Below are 25,583 nucleotides of genomic sequence, written 5' to 3' on the forward strand. Positions count from 1 at the left end.
TGACTTTCTGCCTGCAGGTTAGACTGGTTTGATTTCTTTGATGGATCAATAAGAAGCCTCCTCTCTCTTTGTTCAGGCTTCATCTGACCATTATCTTCATTATCAACTCAGTTAAATCAGTTTTTCTAAAAATAAAAATGATCAATTATTTAGACTACTTAACTGTTAGGGTTAAGTTAAGTCTGGCATCCAACAACACAGTGTTAAAATTTTAAAAAAACACAGGATGCAGAGAAAAGCAATAACATCTCACATTAAAGAAGCTTGTTTTTCTCTTTGTTGTCTCTGTGGACAGCAACATCTTCTGTTTGTTTCACTTGTAATCTCATTCAGCAGGTGAAATATGAAGGATATGCTTTATCAGTGTCCTCCCAGTCAGAGCTCTGTATGTTTGTCATGTGACTGAGAGGAATGATGAGAAATAATGTGTTGTTGTGTTTGTGTGAAGGTGTTTCTCTGCTATGGATCAGTGTGAGGACAGAGAGGAGGGAGTCCCTCCCTCTAAAAGCTCTCTGTGTGGGGAACATGACAGCCAGACCACAGCTCAGAGGTGAGATGAGGATCTCTAACTGTCCATTACTGTTCTCCACTTACATCACTCCACCATCATTATTCACACTCAAAGCTCTGTGTGTATGTTGTGTTTAAGCCCAAAGCAGCAGCAGAGACCAGACTCTCCTGAATCTGAACCCAGCTGTGTGTCCACGAAGAGTAACCGGTCCCTGACTCCACCTCTTAACCTCGGAGATGGACAACACTCTGCTGAAGAAAGGTAAGAATTTAAACTAGGTGAGTTTGTTATTTCTGCAGCTCTCCTGGAAAAGAGGTAACAATGATCCACCTTTAGTGTTTAAAGGAGAACCTCTTGCTTGAGACTCAGTAAGTCAACACATTCCCAGCTAGCAGGGAACCTTCCCATAATGTGTCATCATATTCTGTACAAGTTCCGATAATGTTACTGTTGAAGGAACACTTTTAATATTTATACTACATTTATACTACATTTTAATATTTATACCCCGTTTAGTTGATGTTTATCATTTCAAAAAAACGCTTACATAATGTTCTCCACCCCACTTTCTTTAATCAAGTCATATTTTGTGTGTCCCGTAAAGTTTTTTGTAAACACAGCTCTGTTTACCTTCATTTTTTCTTGCAAAAACCCATTGAATGTATTTGTGAGGCCAAATTTTTTTCAGTATATTGAAACCTGCATTGTTTACATCCACTTTTGCTAACACAGTCTTCTTCTTTGCTGCCTTTTCTGACACATTTGTTGGCAGGCCACTGCCACCAACAGTTTATCAGTGGGAATGTGTATTGATTGTGTATTGTGTGGTTACCCTCCCATAAGAACATTCCTGCATAGCGCAGGTAGCGGTCAAAAACTCCATGGTGTAGATTTAAATAGTGTCTAAGCTAAAAAGAGGGAATGGTCAGCAATATAACATGATTATGTGACCAAGTTCATGTAGCAGACATAGAATTCACAGCGAATATGGGTTGGAAATATATGAAATATATTTTCATACAATAAGTTGCTCTTTGGGTTCTTGGCAGGGGCTCCGATATTAAAATATACAATTTATCTACAATACTTACACATAATGAACACAAAGAGAAGATATATGATGATGCATAGTCAAATATGGTAAGTTGATAAGGATAACCATGTTTAATAATTGATGAAATTAATAAGAATATTTACATTGGTCCTACTCACACAGGAGAGGACAAAGAAAGATTATGGGTCTCTGCTGAAGAGATCATCAAACCAGATAATCAGACTCTGAAGTTGATGTTGACCCAATATTGGAGTGATATAATTGTGTGATATAAAATCAGGTCCTGCATCACTTTCCTCAGTGTTGTCCTATGGTTGCCATGTTGACTCATTCACTCCTCCCTGCATAACAGACCCTCAGTAGTTTACTCTACAGTGAAAGATAAACTCAGATGTCAGACTCATAAATTATCATAATTTTACATTATCACTGACAGGTGCAGTGTCACATAACTGTAATTTAGACATTTTTCAAATACAAAGCTTTGCATTGGGGATGTTCAGCAAGAAAACTCTCTTTATGGTAATTTTTGAGGGCACTAAATAGAGCAAAAACTTCACACTGAGAAGTTGGACTCTGAAATAAAATGGCAGTGAGTAAAAATAATGCACATCTTTCAACAGTCATCAGTGCAGATGGCTGAGGTAAATAGTTTTGCATGTATGCAAGAGTGTTACTGCCATGTGGTTTGAAAGTGCATATGTTATTTTTTATTTGAGTTCAGCTTTTCATGTGTTTGACTGTAAGCTGTCAGAATTTAAATTTTCAGAGGTGCATTGGTTTAACTGTTTCTATCAGGAGTCATCAGCAGAAACCAGACACTCCTGTACCCAGCTGTGTGTCTATGAAGAGTGACTGGTCCACGGATCAACTTGTAAACTTCAGGGATGAACAACAACCTGCTGAAGAACAGTAAGATTTTAAACCAGATAAGTTTGTTATTCTGCAGCTCTCTTGCTAACGTGAATCGTCCTTAAAGATTTAAAGGGACATCATACCTCAGAGACGTACTAAGTTCTAGTAAGTAACTAAAATGTTAAGGGAACATTCTCATAACATTTCATCGTGTTCTGTACAAGTTGTACTAATTTTACTGTTGGAGGAATGTTTCATTTACAACATACACAAAAGCATATTTTCCATCTATTTGATCAAACAGCTGAGCACTTTCAGTAAGATATTATTCAGCTCGGCTTTAACAAGGAACAATACAGGAAGTCATTCCTGCCAACTGCCATCACTCTCTATAAAGTGTCGAGACAGAAGATCAGGTGTTTTTCTGTTACTAGAACAGACTGCTCACCTGAACTTATATATTTCTTTATTTCAATGATTGCATTCATTACATTATAACTCATCTGCTGTCAATCTTTTCAGTACTGTCTGCTGTATATGGAAGCACAATCCAGCATCTTTTCTGTACAGCAAATAACATTATCTTCACTTACACTACTAATGTGCAGTATATTATTGGGCACTATTAGTGTATAGTGTCTATCCATCTGTTCAGCTATCCCTCCTTTCCAAGTGGCATCTACATTTGAAATCTGAAAACCTCTGTCTGGAACTGATTAATCATAATTAACATGGTTCTGTTCTCCACAGCTTTACTAAGTGACAAGCTAACAAGTGGCTTCACTGTCGTCATCACTGACAGGTGCAGTGTCACATACCTGTAATTTAGCCTTTTTTCAGATACAAAGCTTTGCATTGGGGATGTTCAGCAAGAAGCAAAAACTTTTTTCTTTCTATTATGGTAATTTTTAGGGCACTAAATAGAGCATAAACTTCACACTAAGAAGTTGGACCCTAAAATAAAATGGCAGTGAGTAAATATAGTGCATATCTTTCAACAGTCATCAATTCAGATGGCTGTGGTAAATAGTTTTTCACATATGCAAGTGTCACTGCAGGTGCCATGTGGTTTGACAGTGCATATGTTATTTTTTCTGGACTGTTTTTTTTTTTAATTCGAGTTCAGCTTTTAAGGTGTTTGACTGTAAGCTGTCAGAATTTAAGTTTTCGGGGGTGCGTTGGTTAGACTGTTTCTATCAGGAGTCATCAGCAGAAACCAGACCCACCCCCCAACCAAAGAAAGTAGTAAAACAAATTTGCTGAAAAGTAAGGACAATCTAACTAAGGGCATTCAAAACACATGCAAGAAGAAAAAATATTGTATAAAGATTTTTTAAAGAAAAGAACAAAGGAAATCGAACAAACATACAAGATATAAAAATAAACTGACAAGTAGTATGAGAAGCAGCAAAAGGGATTATTAAAGTAAATTATTGGAGAACAACAGAAATAATATTAAAATACATGGAAAGAATTGAATGACACTATCAAAAATGGAACTGGAAAAACAGGATACCCAAACTATTTCTGACAAAGAATAATACAACCATTAATTAAATTAGTTGCAGATGAATTTAATGACTTTTTTGTCAATGTTGGTCCTGGTTTGACTGAGGAGATTGCAGAACCCAGTGGTAGAAATGACCTGGAAAGTGTTCCATGGTGTTCCTCAGCCTTGGCATTGATTCAACAGTCTCTGAACTCCTCTGGAGGGATGAACATCATTCTTCATAAAGATATTCCCTCATTTGGTGTTTTGATGATGGTGGTGGAGAGCACTGTCTAACACGTCAGTCCAAAGTCTCCTATAGGTCTAGTCTATTTGCAGATGATAAAAATTTACTTTGTTGTGGTAAGAATTTGGAAAAATCTTTGGATACAAAGAACGGGAAATACTAAAGAGTTGGTTTGATTCTAACTAACACTGAAGTTAAGTAAAACTAAATTTATAATCTTTGGGAATCATTTATATAACGCAAATAAGAAACTCATGATAAATGATGTCAAAATAGAAAGAGAGTCTGAAATTAAAGTTCTTGGAGTGATATAGATAGATAAAGATGATAGTAAACTATGCTGGAAGCCGCATATAAATGATATCAAAGCTAAAATATCAAAATCATTTGCAATACTATGGTTAACGATCTTCTAAATCAAGCTTTGTTAGTATCTTATACTGTTCATTAATAGTTTCATATATAACTTACTGTGTGGAAGTGTGGGGAAGTACACATTTCACAAACACACTCTTTATTAAATTAAAGGCTCTAAAATTTAAAGATTTGGTCGACTTTAAAACAGTTCAAATCATGTACAAAGTTAAAAATCAATTAGGACCTGAAAGTATCCAGAAGTTGTTTCAGAATGAGAGAAAGTCAACATGACTTGAGAGGAATTTGTATGTTCAAAAAACAATAGTGAGGACTAATGAACAATATCATTGTATTACAGTCAAATGAGTTAATATATGGAACAGCTGTAGTGAGGAACTGAAAACATGTTAAACATCTAGTAAGTTTAAATAAACGTTTAAAAGTAATTTGAAATGGATGATGAGAAAGAAAGACTGACATAGACGGACAGGGTCCATGATATGTACTGTAAGTGTTTACTGATTTGTATTGGTTTTTTTTGTTCTACTTGTTTTGTCTTGATTGTGTTGTTTTGTTTTTGTCTTGTGTGTTAAGAGGGGAGGCATTATAAGTTGGGTTATTTTGCTGTTTTGAGTTGCTCTATTTAAGTATCTGTCTCTTTTTTGTATGTTTATGTATGTATAAAAAATGAATTTGCGTATGCAGAAATAAATTAAATTTCAGATATAAATTCTATTGCATTCTATTTTATTCTATTCTAAATGGTCATCAATTGTTGGACACAAAATATTGCTTATTTTTGCGGATAGATTTCCTTAAAAGATATGTCATACAGTTCATGTGATGTGATTTCCGCTTTTCTGCAAATTTGCTGATCAGTTTCTTTCTATCGACTTTTTTAGTTTTCTGTTACTACCAGATAAAGTTAAGAGACAAGGACATATTTTCCAGTAAAAATAGATGACATGGTTTCTTTCAAAGAATTGTGAGTAAACAATGAGACACTTTCCTCCAACTGACAATAAGCAGATTTTTAGATCAATGTGAAGGTGTCATTTTTGATACATGAGAACTCTAACGCCTAACCCAGAAAATGTCCCCAAAAGCAACATATGCAAACATATTTTTAGAACTCATACTTACTGTTTTCTCCACAGAGTTCAGCAGCAAAGGCCAGAGGTTCCCAGTGGTCAGTCTGTTCAGCAGCATCCAACAGACTTGAAATCCATTTTTATGGTGTGTAAATGTACAAGAAGTTTTACTTCTACTGCAAATGAAATGAAACACAAACATTTTATATTTTGGGTTTATTTTTCTTTCAGTATCTTGAGGAGAAAATCATTACTTTTGTGAGGAATGAGCTGAAGATGAGCCTGAATGTTCTGAGTCCAGATTACCCAGAATGCTTAGAGAGGCAGAGTGAGGATGAGGAGGTGTTGAACAGTGAGGAGGAAAAGCAGAGGAGGAGCAGCAGAGAGGCATTTCTGAAGATCACACTGCACTTCCTGAGGGGAATGAAGCAGGAGGCGCTGGCTGAACGTCTGCAGAGCAGTAAGAGGATTTTCCAAACTGCACTTTTGTCACATTTTCACTAACTTCCACTCACTAATCTTATTTATTGTCTTCATTCAGGAACTATTACTGCAGATTGTCAACATCAACTTAAATCTAACCTAAAGAAGAAGTTCCACTGTGTGTTTGAGGGGATTGCTAAAGCAGGAAACCCAACCCCTCTGAATCAGATCTACACAGAGCTCTATATCACAGAGGGAGGGACCGCCGAGGTCAATGATGAACATGAGATCAGACAGATTGAAACAGCATCCAGGAAACCAGACAGACTAGAAACAACACTCAGACAAGAAGACATCTTTAAAGCCTCACCCGGAAGAGATGAACCAATCAGAACAGTGATGACAAAGGGAGTGGCTGGCATTGGGAAAACAGTCTTAACACAGAAGTTCACTCTGGACTGGGCTGAAGACAAAGCCAACAAGGACATACTGTTCACATTTCCATTCACTTTCAGAGAGCTGAATGTGCTGAAAGAGAAAACGTATAGCTTGATGGAACTTGTTCATCACTTCTTTACTGAAACCAAAAAAGCAGGAATCTGCAGCTTTGAAGAGTTCCAGGTTGTGTTCATCTTTGACGGTCTGGATGAGTGTCGACTTCCTCTGGACTTCCAAAACAATGAGATCCTGACTGATGTTACAGAGTCCACCTCAGTGGATGTGCTGCTGACAAACCTCATCAGGGGGAAACTGCTTCCCTCTGCTCGCCTCTGGATAACCACACGACCGGCAGCAGCCAATCAGATCCCTCCTGAGTGTGTCAGCATGGTGACAGAGGTCAGAGGGTTCACTGACCCACAGAAGGAGGAGTACTTCAAGAAGAGATTCAGAGATAAGGAGCAGGCCAGCACCATCATCTCCCACATCAAGACATCACGAAGCCTCCACATCATGTGCCACATGCCAGTCTTCTGCTGGATCACTGCTACAGTTCTGGAGGATGTGTTGAAAATCAGAGAGGAAGAAGAGCTGCCCAAGACCCTGACTGAGATGTACATCCACTTCCTTGTAGTTCAGACCAAAATGAAGAACATCAAGTATGATGGAGGAGCTGAGACAGATCCACACTGGAATAAAAAGAGCAGGAAGATGATTGAGTCTCTAGGAAAACTGGCTTTTGAGCAGCTGCAGAAAGGCAACCTGATCTTCTATGAATCAGACCTGACAGAGTGTGGCATCGATATCAGAGCAGCCTCAGTGTGCTCAGGAGTGTTCACACAGATCTTTAAAGAGGAGAGAGGACTGTACCAGGACAAAGTGTTCTGCTTCGTCCATCTGAGCGTTCAGGAGTTTCTGGCTGCTCTTCATGTCCATCTGACATTCATCAACTCTGGAATCAATCTGCTGGCAGAACAACAATCAACCTCCCTTCCCCCAAAAAGAAGCAACACTGAACTGACACATCTCTACCAGAGTGCTGTGGACAAGGCCCTACAGAGTCCAAATGGACACCTGGACTTGTTCCTCCGCTTCCTCCTGGGTCTTTCACTGCAGACAAACCAGACTCTCCTACGAGGTCTTCTGGCACAGAGAAGTAGCTCACTGATCAATAAGGAAACAGTCGAGTACATTGAGGAGAAGATCAGTGAGAATCTGTCTGCAGAGAGAAACATCAATCTGTTCCACTGTCTGAATGAACTGAATGATCGTTCTCTAGTGGAGAAGATCCAACAGTCCCTGAATTCAGGAAGTCTCTCCACAGATAAACTGTCTCCTGCTCAGTGGTCAGCTCTGGCCTTCATCTTACTGTCATCAGAAAAAGATCTGGACGTGTTTGACCTGACGAAATACTCTGCTTCAGAGGAGGCGCTTCTGAGGCTGCTGCCAGTGGTCAAAGCCTCCAACAAAGCTCTGTAGGTGCACAGACAACTGCAGATACTAACTCTATCACATGTGTAGGGTTGTTCTCATGACATGAATTTCTTAGTCCAATAACACTCACAAGATGTAGGAAACTAACTGATTAGGTGATTTTATCAGAAACAAATTGAAATTGTTTGTTAAACCTCCACAAATTAATACAGACATCAAATTGTCATTGCTTACTGATGACCAAATCATATTTGTGTAAATTATTTTAAGAAAAGTAACTTAAAAGATATATCTGGCGATTTTCTATATTTTTCTTCATGTCAACAAATCTCAGGTGCAGAGACAAACCAGCAATGAACTGTTTTAGTAAGTATTAAGTGTGCATCCAAAGGCTGATATACTGTATTAGGGGTGTCACGATGTACCGGTATTGACGATAACCATGACATTTAAAAAATAAAATATTGATATCATGTTAATGATACAAATATGATAATACAAATATGATAAAACCTCGTAGGAGAGTGTGACAGCCCGTCCGCTGTTAAGTACACAACTATGCTATGTACACAACTCCTGTCTTTAAGTGGGTGCTCATGTGACACATCTTTGGAAAGCTAAGACTCTTGTGATTCGATTGATGTAAACCATTTCAAGATACAATCACAACAGCAGGAACAATCAACACCTCTGTCAGACCACCAACAAACAACCAATTACAAAATTCACGCCACTCCACTATGAAGCCTCATATTACTACACTGACTGATACAACTCCAACAAAAACAGTCTTGTTACATAAAGGTTCAGCCGATTAAATCTGGTTAAATATTTAGTCCAAAACACATTATTACATCAATACATATCCATAAACGGCTGTTGTGTAATTTCAAATTAGTCAGCAGATGTCCTAATCTTCCAACGTATTCTCTGTCATTAACTCACGTTAATATCTAAACATTAGCTAATCTTGGTATCAAAATGGCGGCTGCACTCTGACCTTCCATATCCTGTTCACAGCCTACAATAGCCAACTAGAGTCTGCGATGAAAGGAGGTGCCTGCCCCTCTTCTTTTGTGTAAAGCCTCAGCCAACAGGCAGATTCTGAAAAACTAAAGACTAATAATCTCTGGAGAGAAGTTCTATATGAGGCAAACACCACTGAACAGGTGCAGGAATGCAGTTCTGTTTACAGAGATTTGCTGGCTTCTTTGCTACATATTACTACCTCTTAACTTTGTGCTACAATATTTGGGTCAGAGTCTTATTGATATGATCAGTATGAATATACATCTGACACACAAGAAGAAATGGTGGAATGCAATGGATTCATAGAGGCATGTTTATAGAAGCTGGAGTATTCAGAAAAGGAAATACAAAAGAGATGTGCAAACTAACTTTACCTTTGTTGTTAGGAAAAAGTGGAATTTCTGATGTTTATAATCATGCAGTTAGCACATTTCCACAACCAAGTACCAAGCACTTCATTTTCTAATGCTAATTTCATACAAGCTAAAAAGACATTGAAAATATCAATAATTTACAATACAAACTATTTTCCCAGATGTGCTCAGTGGTATCTGCCTTACACAGAACTACTCTCTGTAGACTGAAAACGTGATCACTGTTTTTAGTCTTTGGAGACGTTTTTAAACAAAATAACATGACCAAACTCTTCATAATGAAGGAACAAGTCACCCAGTGCAGCGGTGTAGCTCATTGACATGTTTTTACTAGTTTTTGGACAACAACTGTTAAGAATACCTGGTTAATTCATTGGTGGTTTGTCTCTGCACAGGAGATTTCTTGACAATAGGAAAACTACAGATAATCGCCAACCATATACTATTTTTGGAAGTCCTGAGTCAATTGCTATTCTCAGTAAAATACAATAAAAATCTTTGTTAACTTATCTCTTTACCAACAACCTAATGAGCAATCAGTCAACTCATTGAGTAACAGAAAGCAACTCAAAAATTTGATTAAAAAAACTGATATTATAAAATTGTATTCAAAAGAAACAGTGTCAGTGCTTGTCTTTTGTCTTTTGTCACTTACTATCTTTCAGGCTGAGTGACTGTAATCTCTCAGAGAGAAGCTGTAGAGGTCTGTCCTCAGTTCTCAGCTGCCAGTCCTCTAATCTGAGAGAGCTGGAGATGAGTAACAATGACCTGCGGGACAAAGGAGTGAAGCTGCTCTCTGCTGGACTGGGGAGTCCACACTGTACACTGAAGACTCTCAGGTCAGGACTTGTTTATAAAAGAATAGTTTGACATGTTTGGATATACAATCATTTGCATTCTTGTAGAAAAGTTAGATGAGAAGATTGACACCACTTTCGTGTCTGTTTGGTAAACATGAAGCTGCAGCCATGTCACATTAAAGAATAGGTCTGGATTTTTCCTTTTTTATAATATATTTTTGGTCATTTTGTGACAGTGAGGGGAGAGAATGACAAGGAATGGCATGCAACAAAGGTCTGCTGCCAGAATCGAATCGCAGATGTAGTAGTTATGAGGCATGCATCCTAACCAGTAGGCTATTGGGACGTACCAGGTTTGTTTTTGGGGTTTTTTTACAGTTGGACCTAATACAATATTAATGTGCTATTATGTACTTTGAAATGGGTCTTGATAGCTGTAACAATTCATACTCTCCATACTGACTTCACACTAAGAGATGGGGGCCAAAATTCATGGCTCATAAGGCCCAAACACACTGAAAGCGATAATTGGCATGCATCATTTGACGCACGTCATTTGATGCTCCTATGGTGCACTGCAGGCATCAGATTTGAAATGTTAACACCACAGAACCAACACAGATTTGTTCTGTTGTTCTTTGTATTTACTGCTGCATTGGTTGGTTGTAATGAATGACTTAAAAGGAGAAATGCAGAGGAGGAAAATTTAACTGAAACAAAGGGTGTCTGTTTCCACAGTAAGTCTGTTGAGTATTTGACGGTTATTTATTTGTGGTTTAAAACATAACCACCATGAAACAATCAAAAAGTAACGTTTTATTTCTCTCAATTACTCTACCGCTGCTTGCTCTCCTTGTTCGACCACTGCTGCACTGTCTCGCTCTCTATCTCTCTCTCTCTCACTGGTTCTCTCAGCTCTTTCTATCTCTCTCTTTTTAGGCTGCAGAAAACACAGCTTTGGTCACTGGGTCCTCATTTGACACTCTAAAATCAAAACAAAGTCGGAGAAGCGGCGTCAAGGCAGTTTGACACACCTCATAACGCTTTTGGTGCACATTCGGCCATTTAAAACAATATGTGTACTTCAAAATGTGTGTGTGTCAGATGCTTTCAGTGCCTTTATTCCAAGGTTCAGCTGATGCTAATATGATTCTTCAGAAATCTCAGTTGGCTAAATCAAGTTGATGTGTTCCAGAGTTACAGTCTATTCAGGATGAAATTCTCTCTTTTTGTTTCGAATAATATATGAATATATATTAATATATTAGTAAAACACTGATTCTGGCAACAAAGCTACATGCAACTACTAGAATGTATCACTCCACTGAAACTTGGCAAGGAACATTCTGGAGCAACAAATAGAGTGAATTTTGTTCTACACAGTCTGGAATATATCGTCTCAGACTGCTGAAGCATCATTTTAGCCTAAGCTGAATCTAAGAATGAGGGCTATGGATTTTGGCCTCCATTTATTACAGTGTAGTCTCGTTCCAAGACAATATCTTTAGGGTCAGTATGGTGAGTAGGAATTGTCACAGCAACTGAGACCCATTTCCATGCACATAATGGCACATCAGTATTGTATTAACAGACTTGAAAAAACACAAACCTAGGCTTTATGATTGAACAAAGACTGTAAACATCAAAGTAGTATCAATGTGCAAGTTAAGTTAATGAGCATATTTTATTTTTAAAATGTCAAATTGCTCATTTGCTTTGTATTCAGTTAAATGACAGTGAAGACACCAAACATTTGTAGGATTTTATTGTGTAGGTTATCCTCAGTTGTTGTATCAACCATCAGTAATACAATTTCTGGTCCCAGGGAATTATTTAAGAAAATTCATTTTCTCCGATAACTGTGCATTTGTTTTCAAATCCATGAAAACCAGATGCACTTTCTAAGATTTTCCAGCAAAGGTAACACTCACCAGATGATTAATCAACTGATTTTGTTGACGATGGTTTCTGATGTCATTTGACTTTGTTGTGAAGGGGCATGGCTCTGCTGCTGCCTCAGCATTTCACCTGTGCTGTGCAGTGGTCTTATGTTTGTTTCAACACTATTTGGTGAATTCAACGACAGTTTTCCACAATGTGAACAATAAAGTTCCTAACTAAATAAAAACTCATTTTAAAGCAGTGGACAAATGAGATAATCTATCACTTAGTTCATTATAATCAGATCATTTACACAAAGAACAAGAAACAAATTATCATTGTGTGTGTGTGTGTGTGTGTGTGTCCAGTCTGTCAGGCTGTCTGGTCACAGAGGAAGGCTGTGCTTCTCTGGCTTCAGCTCTGAGATCCAATCCCTCCCATCTAAGAGAGCTGGATCTGAGCTACAATCATCCAGGAGGCTCATTAGTGAAGCTGCTGAAGGATCCACACTACAGGCTGGACACTCTCAGGTATGAACAGACAACAAGAGCTCACACGCTGTTTCTCTGTCTCACTCACAAACTGAGGACTGTTGGTTCTCAGTACCAGCAGCACTGCTGATAACAGTGGAAGGATTTCATTTAATAAAGAGGTCAATTAAATGTAGTTCACCAGGTTGTATAAGAGGTATCACCTTTGTGATGTTATCAATATAGGGTATAGGTAGGAACTTTCAATTAGCTGTCATATTTTGGTAAACAAAAGGAACAAACACTTTTTGACTGTTATACCATGATAACACTGCTGTGAGGCTGAAAATGTTGGTTTGTGAAGAAATATATGGACTGCTGTTATGAATTCTTGCGTGAACATTTTAAGGTCATTGTTCTGTGAGCAATAAATATCACTTAAAGCCAGAGGAAAGAAAGATTGGACTCTGAAAAGTTATTGCAGGAGCAATTATTTTATCTTTCATCGTGACAAATGCAAGGTAAACAGCAGAAACAAGGCATTTGTGTAACAAAGCAATCCAACAGTAATACACATTTGCATTAGCATCATTAGCCAATGCAGCGTCTTTCTGGATTATGTCATGTTGCATTGCAGCCAAAGGTCTTTGGACAACCCTGTGTTGTTTTGCCGGAGCCCACTGTGTTGGCACCCCTATTGCATCAGTGCTGTCCCCATCTCTATATAAAGCAAGGAAACTCTGTCTGTCTGTATGTATGTTTGTCCTTTGCATATCTCGAGAGCCAATCATCTGATCAACTTCACACTTGGCGGTGCATTGCTGGGGACACAAGGGAGTGCATTCTCAAATTTGGTGCAATTTGGACACATGACATTCAATATTAATGAACTTGGAATAAACAAGTGATCTGTGAGCCGCTCTGCTCTGCAGCAGCAGGATTAGGCTTCTCGGTTCTGCGACCAATCAGAGCTGTACAACCTTGCCATGAGAGAGAAGAAGGGATGACATCTCTCTTCATTTGATAATTTTAAAAGTTAGGCTTTGCTGTGGGTTTCCCGACTCATTTAAAAAAAAGACAAGACACAGAGAGAGAAAAGGCAAGTAAGCTGAGAGCATGGGCGACCGATAGAGAGACAGCGCTGGAAAGCTTTCTTTTGAGAGAAAGCCCATGAATGACAGAAATATGTTATTTTCTGATTGTTTCATGGCGGTTACGTTCTAAAACACAAATGAACATCCATCTAACACTCAACAGGTGACGCAACACGTTCAGTATTAAAAACTGTGAATAAACATGCAAATAGTGAGCTGCTCAGCTCCGTGTGCAGTAGTGCGGCAGGGGCTGTTTGATGTAAACACCGTCACATCACAATGGGACGGGGCTTCTGGACTCTGACCTGAGTTCACACTTGGCAGGTGTACTGCTGTGGATGCAAGGAAATGCAGTTTTGAGTGTGAAGTTGTTTGGACACGCGACACATTTAATATTAATAAACTTTGAATAAACAAGCAACCAACGAGCCGTTCAACTCCATGTCTGAGTGCAGTGGGCACTGTTTGATATAAACACCATCACATCACAGTGGGGCAGTGCTTCTGGGCTCTGACTTGCTGAGTGGGACAAAGGCACTCGACCTGCTCAGTTAAACTGACGGGAGAGAAGAACAAGCATACACAGGAGAAAAAACAGAGGCAGAGGCAGTAAAAGTAGCCAATAGGAGTGCAGACATGTTTGATTGGCAGCAGCATCAACCAATGGAAGGCCGTAAACTGCTTTAACGTTTCAACCTTAGTTTAGTTTAGTTTTAATCCAGGCAGTCTCAATTCTTAGCTGCCACAACTATGAAGAAATAAGGGATGTCTTTGGTAGGAAAATGCTATTTTTTATTAAGTAATTTGCTACCGTTTATAATGTTATTTTATGTTTTAAACAGAAACTTGGGTAGATTAAAACAACAATGCAAGCAATTTTTGTTGATTGAGCCCTCACTTACTTTAACTTTATGAGTGTGAGGAGACATGTCATCAGGAAAATTTGCATCCGTTGAATATTATTCATTCATGTTGAATTGCTTATTGAATTGATATGGCTGTCAAATTTTTTTTTCTCAAGTCTCTCTCTCTCTTTCTGTGCTCCTGTCCCTGTGTGTGCATCCCACCCCTCTCCTTCTAGCTGGCTACATCCTCCAATAACAAAGTACTTCAAGCAATCCACTTTGTGAATAAATTCCCACACTTAAAATATCAAACTACCATGTCCAGCACTGTCTGAAATACTTACTCTGAATTTGTGTATGAGTGTAAAATGTGCAGCAGTATCATAAAATATGCGGGTAACACTATAAACTTCCATTCTCATTCAAGAAAGTTACAGATAAGATTGTAAAAATGAAACAGAAAAACAACATAAAACAGAAAAAGGGACTTATAGCGTCACTGAAGTGTTGTAAAGAATCAGAAACCTTCGTCAGACCTTAAATTACATTTAGACAATACAAAGATAGCCTATTATGTCCTCAAAAACACAGCAAAAAGCACAGAATTTATGTCAAAACATGATTAATAAATTAAGTTTAAAGATTAATTTTTGACTAGGGCTGTGAATCTTTGGGAATCTCACGATTCCATTAGATTTCTATTACCATTCTTGGGTGTCCAAATCAATTCAGAATTGATTATTGATTGAATGAATAGAAAAGGGGGCACTATTTTCAATCAATCAATCAATCAATCAATTTTTTATTTATATAGCGCCAAATCACAACAAAAGTCATCTCAGGGCACTTTTCACATAGAGCAGGTCAAGACCGTACTCATTTACAGAGACCCAACAATTCCCCCATGAGCAAGCACTTGGCGAAAGCGGTAAGAAACCTCAAGCAGAACCCGGCTCTTGGTGGGCGGCCATCTGCTTTGACCAGTTGGGTTGAGAGAGAGAAAGACAACAATCATAACAATAGCAACAACAACAGCAACAGCCAGGGAAGGGTGCCAACAGGACTGCGAAGGACTGTGAAGGACTACGAAGGCTCGGCCCGGAACCCAGGGTTTCCTGCGAGATGAGAAAGCACAAAAAACTCCGGGGAAGAAGCAAAGTTAGTGACATGCATTAATGTTATATGAATGCATACAGATGGAGAGGAGGAGGAGGAGGGAGGAGCTCAGTGCATCATGGGAAGTCCCCCAGCAGTCTAGGCCTATAGCAGCATAACTAAGGGCTGATCCAAGGTGAGCCTGGTCGGCCCTAACTATAAGCTTTATCAAAAAGGAAAGTTTTAAGCTGACTCTTAAACATAGAGAGGGTGTCTACACCCCGGACTGAATTTCGGAAGATGGTTCCACAAGAGAGGAGCCAGATAGCTGAAGGCTCTGCCTCCCATTCTACTTTTAAAGACTGTAGGGACCACCAGTAAGCCTGCATACTGGGAGCGCAGTGTTCTAGTGGGATAATATGGTACTATGAGCTCTCCAAGATATGATGGTGCCTGACCATTAAGGGCTTTGTAAGTTAGGAGAAGGATTTTAAATTCTATGCTAGATTTTACAGGAAGCCAATGTAGCGAAGCTAAAATGGAAGAGATATGATCTCTTTTTCTAGTTTTTGTTAGTACACGTGCAGCTGCATTCTGGACCAGCTGGAGAGTCTTTAGAGACTTGTAAGGGCAGCCTGATAATAAGGAATTGCAATAATCCAGCCTAGAAGTAACAAATACGTGGACTAGTTTTTCTGCATCTTTTTGGAACAGGATGTGACAGATTTTTTGCAATATTACATAAGTGAAAAAAGGCAGTCTTTGAAATTTGATTTATGTGGGAGTTAAAGGACATATCCTGATCAAAGATATATCCCAGATTCTTTACGGTGGTGCTGGGCCAAGCACAATAACTTCAGTTTTATCTGAGTTTAGTAGTAGAATGTGGCAGGTCATCCAGGTTTTTATGTCCTTAAGGCATGCTTGGAGTTTGTTTAACTGATTGGTTTCATCAGGCTTTATTGATAAATATAATTGGGTATCATCTGCACAACAATGAAAATTTATGGAGTGTTTCCTAATAATATTACCTAAAGGAAGCATATACAAAGTGAATAGTATTGGTCCAAGTACAGAACCTTGTCCGTGTCTAACTTTGGCCTTCATGGAGGATTCATCATTAACATGTACAAACTGATATTGGTCTGATAAGTAGGACTGAAACCAGCTTAATGCAGTACCTTTAATGCCAATTAAATGTTCCAGTCTCTGCAAAAGGATTTGATGGTTGATTTGATCTAACAGGACAAGTATGGAGACAAATCCTCATTTGTGACTTTCACCAGTGCTGTCTCTGTGCTATGATGCACTCTAAATCCTGACTGAAAATCCTCAAATCAACTATGTAGAAAGTCACATAACTGATTAGAGACTACTTTCACAAGGATCTTAGAGAGAAATGGAAGGTTAGATATAGGTCTATAATTGGCTAACACACCGGAATCAAGAGTAGGCTTCTTAAGAAGAGGTTTAATTACAGCTACTTTAAAGGACTGTGGTACATAGCCTGTTACCAAAGACAGATTGATCATATCTATCTATCTAATAAAGAAGTGCTAACTTAGGGTAATGCTTCCTTAAGCAACCTAGTTGGGATGGGGTCTAAGAGACAGGTTGATGGTTTAGCTGAACAAATCATTGAAGTTAGTTCAGAAAAGTCGACTGGAGAAAAACAGTCCAAATATATGTCAGGATTTACAGCTGTTTCTAAGGTGCCTGTGTTCAGGGAGAAATCGGTGCCTGTTGAGGGCAGCAGGTGGTTAATTTTGTCTCTAATAGTTAGAATTTTATCATTAAAGAAGCTCATAAAGTCATTACTACTGAGAGCTATAGGAATACATGGATCAATAGAGTTATGACTCTTTGTCAGCCTGGCCAAAGTGCTGAAAAGGACTCTTGCTCCAGTATAATGTGGCACACAAACCATTCATTGGTGTCCTTAGTCTGCTGAAATACAATGAAACATAACTGGCAGATAAGATAAATGGTCTGCAGCCTTTTTATTTGAAAAGTTAACTGCATTAATTAATGAATTAACTCATTTGAAAGCATCTTACAGTCTCCTGCCTGTATGAGGGGGAGGTGGAGTGCTCCGCTGTGTTGTTAACGTCATGTCCCCAGCAGTGGAGAGCAGCCTCTCTGCTGCACTGTTAGCTCTGGGGAAAGACATCGCTGTACAAAACATTGAGTGGGCGCAGGGTTTATGAGGTGAAACAGACTGTTCAGAGTTATTTTCTCACCTCAGAGTTGGTTTAAGTTGTTTAATGCTGCAGTGTGTGTTGGTCAGCTGGTCTCATTTGTTACTGCCAGGGTTCGCTGCTCCCCTGCACTAACATTAGTCTGTGAGTGATAGCGTAGAAAGTTCACAATATACTTTGTGTTCATCTTGCAAATTTAATTATTTAGACATTAAATCAAACCATGCTTGCAACCTCTGCCTTTTTTGAAGATAAAATACAAGATAACTCTAACATGTGCTGTAGACTGTCCAGGTGCTGCACTGCCCTCGCAGTTGAGTTCCGCCTTTTTCATTCTGTCAACATCATGTAATTAACCACTTAAAAAAATTAATACAGTCGATGTGAGGTGTGAATGAGTATATACACCAACAGCATGAAAGAAACTAACATTCTATTATACACCGATGATATAAATAATAGGCTAAGTACTCTAATAGTAAATACATGTGCTTTTCTCATTTCAAGTAAAATAAGGGCTGCATTCAAAAATAAAATAATGTGCATCCTAAAATAAAGTGGATCAGTCATATTGGGCTCTTATATAATTTCCTTTTTTTCTGTGCCTTCCGTTGGGATTTGAGTGGATATGTTTGCTCTAGAGTTTTGTGCTTTGTCTGTAATGGCGTTTCACAATTGCCACGGTCTTGGAGCATATGAGACAAACTGGTTTTGAACTGCCTGTGGAAGTATTTGCTCCATATTATCTGCATATTTTATGCACGTTTTACAGGTGTATTGGTCTCTGAGTGCTTCCAAAACGTAGGTGACCTACGCTCAACAATGTACCTGAGTGCCTCCTGTGTAGTCACTCACTGTTGATCTGCTGAACATGCTTGTAACGTTTCGCTTTATGTCTAGACACGGGTAAGAGTGTCCATTCTTGTTTAAAACTTCTGTTTTTGCTGTCTACTTTTCTGTCTGTAGAGCACTTTTCTCTGACTTGTGTCACTCCTCGTCTCTGGTCTCTCCTGACTTGCTGGAGTCAGTCGGCAGAGCTCTGAAGCTCCGTCCTGCCCCTGCACAGAGCGGAGCACCTCTCGGACTGCTGTTGTATTTAGAGTTTATTAATATTAAACATATCGCCTGTCCAAATTGCACCAAATTTGACACTGCACTCCCTTTGGTCCCCAGCAATCGACCTGCCATGTGTGGAGTCAATGGGATGAACGGTTCAAGAGATACGCAGACATACAGACATATAGACATACAGACATACTTTGAATTGTTGTTCTAGATAAAGATCATTTTTGAGGAAGCTTCTAAAAGTTAATCCTGAATTTATTTCTTCCTCCAGTGTGGAACATGGTGGAAAGCAGTGGCTGAAACCTGGTCTGAGGAAGTGTAAGTGTTTTTTCACTTTGATTCATTAAAACAAGGCAGCACATGTTAAAGGATTTGGCCGCTGATTTTCTGTTTTTTTCTTTATTATCAACAAATCTTATGTTTGGATCCAAACCAACAATGAACTGATCTACTAACAAATATTGTGTATTTATCCAAAGCCTGATATATCTTATTCATCTGTGCTGTAGACCTCCATTGTTGTCCAAAAACTACTAAAAACATGTCAGTGAGCCACATCGCTACACTGGGTGACATTTTCCTTTTTTAAGTAGACGGTGGATATGATAATTTGTTTAGAAACGACTCCAAAGAGTAAACACAGCAATAAGATAGTGATGTTCAGGAGTGAGATTCCCAGTACAACAGATGCTATGAGTATGCGCAGAAATGTGTTTCCTTTTACAGCTTCACTGGCTTGCTGTGCTACATATCACAACCTCTTGACTTTGCAATGAAGTTCTTTAAGAAATTTATAATATAGTACAAAATCAAGGGGTTGTGATATGTAGCACAGCAAGCTAGGGAAGCTGTAAATGGAACCACGTTCCTGTGCACATGAAGTAATGTCTGCTGTGCTAGGAACCTCTCTCCTGAGGGTTGTGATCTTAGTGCTGTTTTTATTCTTTGGAACCATTTCCAAACACTACAGTAACCACTGCCCTCAGGGATGAAGGAAAATGTCACCCAATGTAGTTTTTGGACAACAATGGAGGTCTGTCTATCTGTCTATGGCACAGAGGAATAAGATATATCAGGCTTTGATACACACACAATACTTGTTAGTACATCAGTTCATTGTTGGTTGGTTAAATGATAAACTGCTGCTGTATTGTGTCTTGTTCTCTCCATCAGATGCCTATGAACTCACACTGGACCCAAACACAGCACACAGAAACCTCAAACTGTCTGATAACAACAAGAAGGTGACAGTAATGGAAGAGGAGCAGCCATATCCTGATCATGAAGACAGATTTGACTCCTGGTATCAGCTGCTGTGTAAAGATGGTCTGATTGGTCGCTGTTACTGGGAGGTCGAATGGAGAGGAAATGTTCAAATATCAGTGACTTACAGAGGAATCAAACGGAAAGGAAAGACCGGTTCCTCTATGCTTGGAAGAAATGATCAGTCCTGGGGTCTAAAATGCGATAATGAGGAAGGCTACTGTGTCTCGTACAATAAAAATGTAATCTTTCTTGACGACTCCTCCTCCTCCTCCTCCTCCTCCTCCTCCTCCTCCTCCTCCTCCCCCTCCTCCTCCTCCTCCTCCTCATCTCCCTCCTCCTCTGTCTCTAACAGAGTAGCAGTGTATATGGACTGTCCTGCTGGCACTCTGTCCTTCTACAGAGTCTCCTCTGACACACTGATCCACCTCCACACCTTCAACAGCCAGTTCACTGAACCTCTGTATCCTGGGTTTAAGGTCTGGGGGGTCGGTTCTTCAGTGTCTCTGTGTTCACTGTGGGAGGAAGAGTCTCCTCCTGTGTAGAGAAACACTCACACTGATGACAAACACACTAACTACATACTAACTCATACTTACAAGAAAATGTTTCAGGCTCTTCAGTGATTTTAAATGCCTTGAAACACCTTTTAATATGTTTTCATTCGGGTTTTGGGGTAATAAGATAAAGATAATAATAGAGATTTTAGTTTAAGGTTTTCTTTATAATTGTTTTCAGACAAATGTACTGGTCGTTCTACTTTGTAAAAATATGATTCCACAGTTTTGTAACTTGAGTAATTAGAAAATAATCCAGTGATATATTTAACAAGACATAATCAAATTATTGTTGTTTGTCCATTGTTGGTCATTGAAGGTTGAAATATAATTAATTATTAATTAGTAATTTACACAGTAAATGTGTATATGAAAGGATAAAGGAAAGTGTCAGTGTTCCAGTGATATAAGAACCATGTTGAGACATTCTGAGTCTTAGTTCTGTCTAAAAATGGACAAATAGTGTAAAACATAATTATAATGTTCATGCATTTTGTAACTGCTTGCTTTGGGGCTTTTTGCCTTCCGTTTGTTCGTCAGCAGGGAAATTATAAGTTTGATTGACCAGTCAGGTCCTTGGTTGTCTTGTCTGTCTGTTTAGAATCACTGTCCTGTTGCTTTGTCCTGAACTTTGGTGACTGTTTATAAAAAGGGCTATGAGACTGTTTATCCAGTATGGATGTGAACACCCTCAAACTAAAGCTGAAAGTCAGCACTTTAACCATATATTTACTTTTTGCTAATACTTCCTGACTGCACTGTGAACAGAGTAAACATGAGTGTTATTTAGCACTGAGCTGCAGCTGTGACTGCTGCCTCCCAGCCCAGACAGATGAAGAAAGCACAGACCACCACCACCTAACTGAGATCAGCCACAATCCTGCTGGCAGCTGACATCCCCCCCACTGCTACTGGAGCAGAGCCTGGTCCAAAAAGACAGCGAAGGGGAGTTCAAGATGTCATACATGACGCCCTGACCGCCCACCTAACTCTAACCTGCCTTCACAGCTGAGCGCTAACTGAGTACAGTCACTCAACTACTGTACTTCAATATTAATATAATATCAAGGAGACTTTCTACTTGTCCTTCACTACTACTACAACCTCTACTAGAACTACTACTACTATTGACATTTATCTGATGACTTTGATTTTACATTCTTATAAAAATCTCTCTCTTTATTACTTTCAACCAATGTCAGTAAACGACATTGGTTGAAAGTAAACGCATTTCTTATTTTTTTTGGCAAAGTTAATAAAGTTAATATTTTCAACAGATTTACAGCAGATGTAACTTTTTTATTGGCAATAAAAAAAGAAATGATCAAAAATATGTTTTATTGTATTCAGCAGCTGTTGAGGATGTAATGAAGCCTTGTCTTGATCAGAAAAAAATAAAAGTATGTTTCACACACCTAAACTTGAAAACGGGTCAAATTTGACCGTAACACAATAGAAGGGTTAAATAAAAGCATCAATACCACAATGTAAAAATACTAATTACAAGTAAAAATCCTGTATGAAAAATCCTACTTAAGTAAAAGTACATATTATTATGTACTTTTACTTAGTGTATGTACTTAGTATTACCAGCTAGATTTACTTAATGTACTAAAGTAAAAGTACTAATTTTGCAGAAAATCAGCCTGTGACTGATATATTAAATAAATTCAACAAACTACATTGTTAACACTGATGAGTCAACACATAAGCAGCGTTGTATTGTTGTAGCTGCTTGAGGTGGAGCCAGTTTGAACTACTTTGTGAAGGTCATAAGATAAATCTGAGAGGTCTTCAGATGATAGATTGGGTAGAAAAGAAGGTAAAAAATCTGCTACATATATTTGGATAAATTTCATTTCGGGACTTTTCTTTAATCTTTGCATTTTTGTGAAATGTTGGAGAGTTTTATCTCTTTGGGTCTCAAACAATTGTTTATTTGAAACCATGTGAGGGGAAATTTCTCTTTGGTGGAACTGCAAACAACTCAGAGACATCTGAAACATGACGAAGAGACACAAATACACACTGGGGGTTTTTGTAAAGAGTGACAAGCCATAAGTTTGGGAACAGCTAGTTTAATCTTTAGCAAAGCAGTGTGATTTATAAGCTTATTGTTATGTAATTATGTAATATTTAGATCACAAAAGAAACCCCATTCTCCCCTACAGTATAAATGTACTGAGTGACTTTCCACCATTGCCCAACTGTATGGAAGTGCAACACTAAATAACATCAAAACATAACATTAAAACAATCAAGTCGCAGCCTAGAAGCATGAATGTATTATACAATTTATTATAAAAAACATATAATTAAGTTATTACCACGATATTATAATATTTATTATTATTATTATTATTATTATTATTATTATTATTATTATTATTATTATTATTATTATTATCATTATTATTATAATACATCAATGCCTAGAAGGCAAAAGTTTGGGCAAAACCCCATGTATTCTTTAGTTACGTGACCTATGTAGGCTCTGACATTGTTGCCTGGCTACAAAACATGTTTAAAACCAGCGACACCTTTTTAGGATTTGTTTTAATCGATCTTTTTGTAAAATAGATCTTTTATAGCAATTATGTTTCATATTTTATGACATACTATTTGAACTGCTGTTTTGAGCCTGAACGCTGCTGATAATTGTGATCAGGCTCCTGTTCGGACAGCTGGATCCCGGCTCCGGACCTCGGACACCACGGTCGGCGCATGCGCATAAGGAACAGCTGGTTGGTGAAGGTGAGAGCGGTGCAGTTATATCACCACAGGTTAGTTTAACAGTTTAACTTTTGTTTGATTTGATTTGTCCTTCATGTGACTGTTAGCTTTGTTAGCAGGTTAGCTAACTGTCTGCTGTATGTGTTGTTAAACGTGATCGTTTATTCAGCTTTTCTTTGTGTTGCAGCTTTATTAAATGACACGATATAGCCAGCTGATTAATGCTGCATTCATTAAGTTACTTTCACCTTTCTGTCTTACAGGCTATAAGGAGAAAGTTTTTTTTTTTAATTTTGATATTATGTAACGCATCTCTAGTCAAGTGTAGTCTTAAAGCTGCCTGGAAGAAAGAAAAGTATTAAAAAACTTAAAGGATAGGTTCACAATTTTACAAGTGTGTCTCAAACCAGCAGTCAGGTGTCCATAGTAACAGTGAAAGAGGTTTTCCTCGCTGTAATCATTCCTCCTGTTCATACTGGATATTAAAAGATCCTTCAAATGTGCTTTCAATGGAAGTGATGGAGGCCAAAATCCACAGTGTGTCCACACAGTCATTTAAAAGTCCCTGTGAAGCTTCTATGAGGCTGTAACGTTGAAAGATATCTACTTGATTTGACTTATTTGGATGATGAAGCTTCATATTTTCTCATTGTCATAAGGGTGTTTCTGATCTGTGTGTTTACAATCAAAATGTCCTTTGTAATAATAATAAATTAGTATTAATCTGAGGATATCCCCTCTTTTAGTATCTTAAATAGTGTTTATTCTCTAACTAATAAATCAAACTAAATCAGATTTTTGTGTCTATTCAACCATCCGTCCTCCTTCTGTTATTTCCCAGCTCTGTGCCTGTCAGTCATGGGCCTGCGGGAGGTCTGGAGGAACTACAAAGTCCTGATTGTGATGGGCACGAGTCTGGGACTGATCCACTGGGGCTGGTACAATCTGAAGTCAAACCCGCTGCTGCATAAATCCAGAGACGACTACATTCCTGAGCCGGGCATCGTCGCTTACGTTTCTCCTCCTGCAGCTCCTCCTCCTCCTCCTCCTGCTGCTGCTGCCGCCAAGAGCAAGTAACCCAGAACCCAGTAACCCAGGTATGAAACCCACGTCTCCTGGAGCGCCTGCTGCTGGTCCACTAAGAGCTCGGTCGTAATCTGTCTGCGACTGTATGATATCATTTTGCCAGATTGTGCGATGAATGTGTGGTGAAGCAGAGACGCATCATCAACTCGTCACCAGATGTTTCTAAAATGCAGCTTCTCAAGGTTTTCACATTTTTTGGGGTTTTTTTTGGCTACAGCTCCAGAACCAGTGCAATAATTTACCAACTACTGGTACAGAACTGGATCTGTACCAGTAGTCCACAGGCTGCTGGTCTGGACTGGTTTTCCTTGCTGATAGTAGCTTGTTTTATTGGTATGAAATGGGTTTCCAGAATGTATTGCTGGACCTCTTGTAGTCCACTAACCAGACATTTTTTACTGTCATGTCGAGCATTTTAGTGCCGTTAAACTGGACATTTTTACCACATTTTAACCCAAACTATGGGAAGGATTGGTGCTTCACCTTCAAGCAGAAATGTTTTAAAACTATTTGAATGTGATTATGTGATCTTGTTCAATCAATACCAATGTGCATACTTATTAATTCCATATCAATAATAAACTGACATGGAAGAATTTGTAGCAACAGCTACTTCTTGGTGTTTGTGAAATATCAGAACAGCCGGTGAATTCTGTTATTTCATGTTGTATTCTAAACTGGTTGGTTTTAGCAGCGGTCATGTTGTGAGAATTTCGTCTTATATCTAAGCTAAAAAAAAAAAAAAAGCTCCAAATTTTCACCCAGTAAAAGTATATAAAGATGTAAAGACTGGGAATAAAACTAAAACGGAAATAATTCAACTTAACGTTAAAGTAACTTTACAAGTACCTCAAATCTGCAGTGAAGTACTGTACTTGAGTAGCTTTATGTAGTTACTTCCCTCCACTTGTATAAGCAGGTTAACAGTTATGTTTTTGTGAACCAAAGTTTTCACCACAATTGTTAATCTCAAACAGTCCGAACTGACAGTCTGAAGAGACAACAGCCTTGATGTTGAGCTGCAGTTCCTCTAATGGCCACTAGATGGTGCTCAAAGACAGTTTTCACTGTATTAAAGTTGGAGGGAAAACTTTCTCTTCTTCTCTCTACAAATATTAAGTCTCTGCAGGTTTCTTGTTAAACTTTGAATGTGTCTTTAGATGATAATTATTAAAGAGTTTGTTCCCAAATGAC

At 38.5% G+C, this 25,583-nt stretch overlaps 2 protein-coding genes across 2 annotated transcripts; both read left to right on the forward strand.

Annotated features, from left to right (window-relative positions):
• Positions 1-747: 747 nt before the first annotated feature.
• Positions 748-23,499, forward strand: LOC121912632 (NLR family CARD domain-containing protein 3-like). The gene is made up of 11 exons (XM_042434871.1): positions 748-772; positions 5,671-5,702; positions 5,965-6,064; positions 6,146-7,940; positions 9,968-10,141; positions 12,352-12,513; positions 18,652-18,777; positions 19,022-19,068; positions 19,924-20,076; positions 23,239-23,324; positions 23,491-23,499. Exons 1-11 carry the CDS (start codon positions 748-750, stop codon positions 23,497-23,499), a joined length of 2,709 nt encoding a protein of 902 aa, XP_042290805.1.
• LOC121881531 (SH3 and multiple ankyrin repeat domains protein 2-like) lies at positions 23,248-24,380 on the forward strand. The gene is made up of 2 exons (XM_042389373.1): positions 23,248-23,353; positions 24,145-24,380. The coding sequence occupies exon 2, from the start codon at positions 24,162-24,164 to the stop codon at positions 24,378-24,380; it is 219 nt and encodes a 72-aa protein (XP_042245307.1). The 5' UTR covers positions 23,248-23,353; positions 24,145-24,161.
• Positions 24,381-25,583: the final 1,203 nt, after the last annotated feature.

The sequence above is a fragment of the Thunnus maccoyii genome, chromosome 2 (genome assembly GCF_910596095.1).
Source record: "Thunnus maccoyii chromosome 2, fThuMac1.1, whole genome shotgun sequence".
Taxonomy (NCBI): domain Eukaryota; kingdom Metazoa; phylum Chordata; class Actinopteri; order Scombriformes; family Scombridae; genus Thunnus; species Thunnus maccoyii.

Coding starts and splice junctions, on each gene's coding strand:
- LOC121912632 (XM_042434871.1), top strand. CDS start 748: ATGGACAACACTCTGCTGAAGAAAG. Junction 5,703..5,964: donor AAGGCCAGAGGTTCCCAGTG/GTCAGTCTGTTC, acceptor AACAGTGAGGAG/GAAAAGCAGAGGAGGAGCAG. Junction 6,065..6,145: donor GGCTGAACGTCTGCAGAGCA/GTAAGAGGATTT, acceptor GTCTTCATTCAG/GAACTATTACTGCAGATTGT.
- LOC121881531 (XM_042389373.1), top strand. CDS start 24,162: ATGGGCCTGCGGGAGGTCTGGAGGAACTACAAAGTCCTGATTGTGATG.